The sequence below is a fragment of the Lactuca virosa genome, chromosome 6 (genome assembly GCF_052849685.1).
Source record: "Lactuca virosa cultivar CGN04683 chromosome 6, Lactuca_virosa_CGN04683_v6, whole genome shotgun sequence".
NCBI classification, from domain to species: Eukaryota; Viridiplantae; Streptophyta; class Magnoliopsida; order Asterales; family Asteraceae; genus Lactuca; species Lactuca virosa.
The window spans coordinates 55,757,484-55,763,377 of NC_136431.1; the positions used below are offsets into that span (position 1 = coordinate 55,757,484).

A 5,894-nucleotide genomic window follows, 5' to 3' on the forward strand; every position below is an offset into this window, starting at 1 on the left:
TAATGAGCAAATGAGTGACCATGTGTTGAGATTCAACTTGATATGTAGGTGGAAGATAGGTTTGAAATAGAAGGGTACGAACAATATTATTAAATGTATGAACCATGCACTCACACTTTCCATTTTACCGAGATGTATGTGGGCATGAGAAACATATATGGATTTCATAAGTATCGTAAAGGGAATGGAATTGAGAGTTTCCGTACTCTCCTTCATTATCACATTGAAATGCTTGAATGTCAAAACAAACTTCCTTTTAACATGATTGTGAACGTGAACAAATTTATAGAAAACAGCAGATTTTGCATATAGGTGATAGACCTAACAAAAATGTGTAAAATAATTAAGAAAGATAATGTAATATCTAATGTAACTAACACTTTGAATTGGAGACGTCCATACATTATAATTGATAATTTAGAACAGAAAATAGGAACGGAATTGGATAAATTAAACGGTAAATGAATATGTTTTTCCAGTTGACATGCATGACATAAATTAGAATTTTTATAGTTCGTACAAGGAATAAAATGACTAGAAACTAACTGCTGAAAAACATGATAATCGGTATGATTGAGATATTGATGACACAGAGATGAACCAAAAGTAGGCAGAGCTTAAGATGTTGAGTAGATGACTAGATATAAGTCTCCCTTTCTATCATATAATGTTAGAGTTTGTTTGGTCCAGTAATCTTTTATAAAATAACCGAAGGCATGAAATTTGATAAAGCATTTATTATCACATGTGAAACGATGAACATAAATTGAAGTTTTTAATAATAGTTAGAGTAATCATAATTGATTTACATATAATGGGAGGCAAGGATGGGATGAAGTGAGAGTGTAATGTCCCATGGTACTTATAGATATTTGTGAAACATCACCAATTAATCTAGAAAAAGGCAAGTAGTTATAATGAAAAGTTTGTAATATATCTACATTGACATGAAGGTGGGAGGCTGCACATGAGAACTGGTGAGCATATAGAACGATTGGGTCGGGACCAGCGTCGGTTTTCATTTACTTGAAGATTATCAGTTCCCAATAATCCACATCTTTAGTTCCATTTTTTTACTGGTTCTAGGTAAAAGCTGGTTTGGGACAATTAAGCATAATGTTGAATTTGTGAAATTATTTAAACTGTCATAACTTACTCTTTTGAAATCAGAATGACATGATATTTTTGTAGAACATGTAGTTTACTGTGTTTCCTTCATTTTAGAGTATAAATTTTCACCTTATTTGGTTACATATACAATGGGTTACAGTCCTATGAAAACGGTTTATCAAAGCTGAAATGTTTCATCCTTTCTACATAATGTTGAATTTGTGAATATTTTTAATCTGCCATAACTCATTCGTTTGTAGTCCGAATGGCATGATATTTTTTCAAGCATGTATTTTATTTTTTATACTTATTTAAATTATAATTTCAACTTATTTAGTTACATATTCATTGATTTACAATCCCCCGAAGAAGGTGCATCAAACTTCGAATGTTTTCACTTTTTTTTGCATTATGAAGAATCCTTATGCATTCAAGGCGACAACTTAAATAGCTCATTTGAACTTGTTAATGTTTAAATAACTCATCTAAACCATTAGGTAGAAAATGCTTCATCGACTTGTACCCTATATATTGCATGTTGTATTGGTTCCAAACGGTTAAAAAAGAAGAAAATTGGAATGGGCACCATATATGTTAAACGGTCTCATTATGCATCATAATGAAGGCGACCGAGATAAATAAGTGAAATAGTAACTCCGTAAGTTTTTTTTTTCAGATTCCACGAGAAGAAATAAAAGAAAAAACAAGAGAAAGAGTTGGAAGGGAAGAAGGTTGTCGGCGCCTAGGGCTAAAATGAGAAGAAAAAGGGGATAGAAGAGAAAAACTTTAGGAAGAGATCAATTAAATATCTTTTTATTCGAATACCGTGATAGTTTAATATATCTCATAATAATCCTCTCTCGTTAATTGGAAATATATAGGTAAAATACATGCATGAATACAGTATGCGAAACTATACAATATGAGTCGAATACATAAAATACATACATTTGAAATATAATTTCCTAACATTCTACATATGTTGGAGTTTCCCTTCTCTTAATAAGGGTCTTTTTAGAGAGACAAACTTAGACTCTATATATATTAGATGGTATCAGAGTCGACATCTTCTATCCCTATGGGCTATGGTCGACATCTTGTATCCCTATGCGCTATGACTAAACATATCCATGTCTATCCTTATCTAGCCTCCAACACTGTCTAATAAGTATCTCATATCGGTACGACACGGTCTAATAAGTATTTATATATGTTGGAGTCTCTCTCTCTCTCTCACTCTCTCTCTCTCTCTCTCTCTCTCTCTCTATATATATATATATATATATATATATATATATATATATATATATATATATATATATTACATTATTCTGTTTACTAGTATGTATATCATTTGATGTAAACGATAATACATTACATGCTTATTTTACTGTTAATTTAAAGATTTTTATAAACTAATCTTGATTTTCTGAAAAAGAAAACATTTGCAAACGATCTTTCATTTAAAACAACGATTATTATCACCATTACCAAACTATAATTCATCTATGACGGTTCCAAAATCCTATCAACACAAAAATATTAATCACATGCTTAAGAGTTAATGATTGAATTTATACCCAACAATTTTCGTGTCTCAATCCAATAAACTATCATGGTGTTTATTTCATGATTGTACCATTACCTTTTTCGTGTTAGATCTCCTATAAAGCTAATGGATTTAATAAGTAGGGTGATAATGCTTTAATAGAACCAAATCTATAATTTTGGAATTAAGTTGGAATTAAGTATCCTGATATAGTTTTAGTAGTTATAACTTGTGTATGTAGAAGTATTTAGCTATGTCAAAGGAGGAGTATGAAGATGATCAAAGGCAATATCGATGCATATCTAAATATGAGAAAATAGTTAACCAGGTACATATATGTATTGTGAGATCTTTAAGAACATGTACTCGTTACTTCTCATTAAATGAGTATATTTGTATTTATTTATTATTATTTTTTTTTATTTGCCAGTTTGATGAGTTGCTCAATATGGTTGATGTGGTCACTAAAGCACCAAAGCGTCATCGAGGGTTATCCTATGTAAGTTCCAATTGATTGAATCAGATGGTTTGGAATATTTTTTGACAAAATGTTAAAACCATATGAATGAAACTTCTTAAATAGAGTTTGATTTCATGATCTAATAGTTTTACACTTGCACCTTAAAATTATAAAGCTTTACTTTGTAGTCACATATAAATTCCTAAACCACTCCTGGATTTGATGTATGTAGAATTCGAGGAGCAATAAGCTTTGCAAAAGTGGAGGAATGGGCGTTAAAGCTTTAGGAGCAGTAGCAGAAAAAAGGAGTTGTACTTGTGGTACTAAAGGAAGTATGCCATGTTCTACCGGAGGTGACGACAATCAAATGGGAGGGGAATTACTAGTGCAACTGATAACAAACCATCTCCTTGACCTCAAAACTCCCCACAATGCTTGAAGTTATGTGCTTGTAACAATCTTTATTTTTAATCAATAGTTATCTAATTTATATAAGCTTTCTAACCATCTAAAAAATTATTTAATAACAGTTATTAATACCAAAAGTGATTAAAATAGATAAGGTTTTTAAATAAAGATCCAACAACTAAAACTGAAAAGCGGCAATATAAATATTAACACTTTTTTTTTTTTTTTGGATTCCGCAATAAAGTCATATATAACAAAGGCACACCTAACAAGTAGCTACGCCGGACAAAACAAAAAAGTTGAAAATTTACATTTTACAAGCAAATGAAAAGGGAACAACACTAATTTAACAAAAAAAAAATCATAAATGATTCGGTATCTTGAAATCTAAACTTTAGTCCATAAGTTTAAAAAACTTACAGATGGTCTTTGTGGTTTCAAAACTTTTAATATTTGGTCCTTATTACTCACTGTGTTAACTTTTGTTCGTTAACTGCAAAGTATTTTCGTCATTTCATTACCATATAGACCATTTATGAAGATTTTTGCTATTTAAAAAAAATAATAATCAAATATAACTATTTAATATATAAAAGGTCTCTCTCTCTCACACACACACACCATCAGTTATCTTCTTCCTCACAAAAACACACACTCAAATCTGTACCTTGGACGGCATGGTATTTTTTTTCATTGCCATTAAAATGGTGTGATGATAATGTATGAATGGTTCCGATTGGAAGGCAACGATCGTGGTGACGTTAGGGAGAGGAAGAGGTGGACGAGAGGGTAGTGGTGATTGGGGGAGTTTGATTTTGGTTAGCATTGGAGAGAGAGAGAGAGAGAGAGAGAGAGAGAGAGAGAGAGAGAGAGAGAGAGAGAGAGAGAGAGAGAGAGAGAGAGACCTTTGCATATTATTATTATTATTATTATTATTATTATTTTAAGAGTAAATTACACGAATGGTCTTATGGTTTGGGGTAATTTGCGCGTTTGGTCTCTAACTTCTTTTTTTTAACTCAGAAGGTCCTTACTGTTTGTTTTTGTTGCACGTTTGGTCCTTGTTACTTAGTATTGTTTAGTCATTATTGTTCGCTCCGTTAGTATTTGTTCGTTAAGTGAAGGGCACATTTCACTACCTCATAAATGGTCCCTGGGGTAGTGAAATGTGCCCTTCACTTAACAAACAAATACTGACGGAGTGAGCAATAAAGATTAAATAATAAAAGTTTTGAAACCACATGAACCATCAGTAAGGTTTTTTAAACTTAGAGACTAAACTTCAGTTAAGATACCTCAAGGACCATTTATGAAGTTTTTTTCTGTAACAAATAATATATGTCGTCAAAGTAAGGTAGTAGGAATCTATTGAACAATTATCATTTACCGTCTTCTATATGCACCAAAGTAATATATATCAAATCACCGATAAAGGGTTTTTTTTTTTTTTTGCGGTGACCCCAAGATGTTGCATACAAGATTGTTAAACTCACGATCTTCCTCCTAGTATCGTACGATCTTACGATTCTACCTAAGTAAATCGATCCCGATCTTACTTTAGTTATTTTCCAGTAAGATCATGGTATGATTGTAAGATCAGATTGTTTTAATAATTTTTTTTGGACTAACCACATAGAATATCTTTTTTGAATTGTTTATCGTTAATAATATATTAGATATGTATTTTTCATGTGTTAAACTATTTATTTTTATATAAATGACCAACTGATCGATGAAAATCTATTTTTTACGCTTTAAAATACTTTTTGTAGGATCTTATGACCCAATTCGATTTTACGATCAAGATCTTACAAAGTGAAAAACGATCATATATATGATACCGATATTGACACCTTAGCTGCAAAATTTGTAAACTCTAACACGTTGGAGAATGATTGTTGGCAAATGCCACTTTAGCACCTACCCCTTGTTTTCCTTTTTTGGCGAATGAGCAACCTATTAGTAGTAGATGGTTTGACGACTCAACTTCATTTGCATAAAAACCGCAAATTTATGATGGAATGTTTACTTAACTTTACCCATACACGCTCTCCAAATAAAACAAGATACCTTTGAGGGTACATATTTAATCCACATCATTTTGTTACAACGCGGTAAGATTAATTTTGCGTCAATGTGTTTTTGCATAACTTCCATCGTGTAATTCCCATGAGGGGCAACATAGCATCACCAATTGATGATCATAAGGCTGTGGAGAGAATTGTCAGAAATTATTAACCATCCTCTCCATCTTGTTGACTGTTCCACAATTTTTTCGAGGTCCACAATGGCCCAACAACAAAAATTCATTTTGCAACAATGCAACTTTTAGCCTTGGCGGATATATATATATATATATATATATAT

At 31.6% G+C, this 5,894-nt stretch overlaps 1 protein-coding gene across 1 annotated transcript; it reads left to right on the forward strand.

The window, feature by feature from the left end:
• The first annotated feature begins 2,901 nt into the window (after positions 1-2,901).
• LOC145119198 (uncharacterized) lies at positions 2,902-3,571 on the forward strand. The gene is made up of 3 exons (XM_079054818.1): positions 2,902-2,987; positions 3,090-3,158; positions 3,352-3,571. The coding sequence occupies exons 1-3, from the start codon at positions 2,913-2,915 to the stop codon at positions 3,556-3,558; spliced, it is 351 nt and encodes a 116-aa protein (XP_078910944.1). The 5' UTR covers positions 2,902-2,912; the 3' UTR covers positions 3,559-3,571.
• The last annotated feature ends 2,323 nt before the right edge of the window (positions 3,572-5,894 follow it).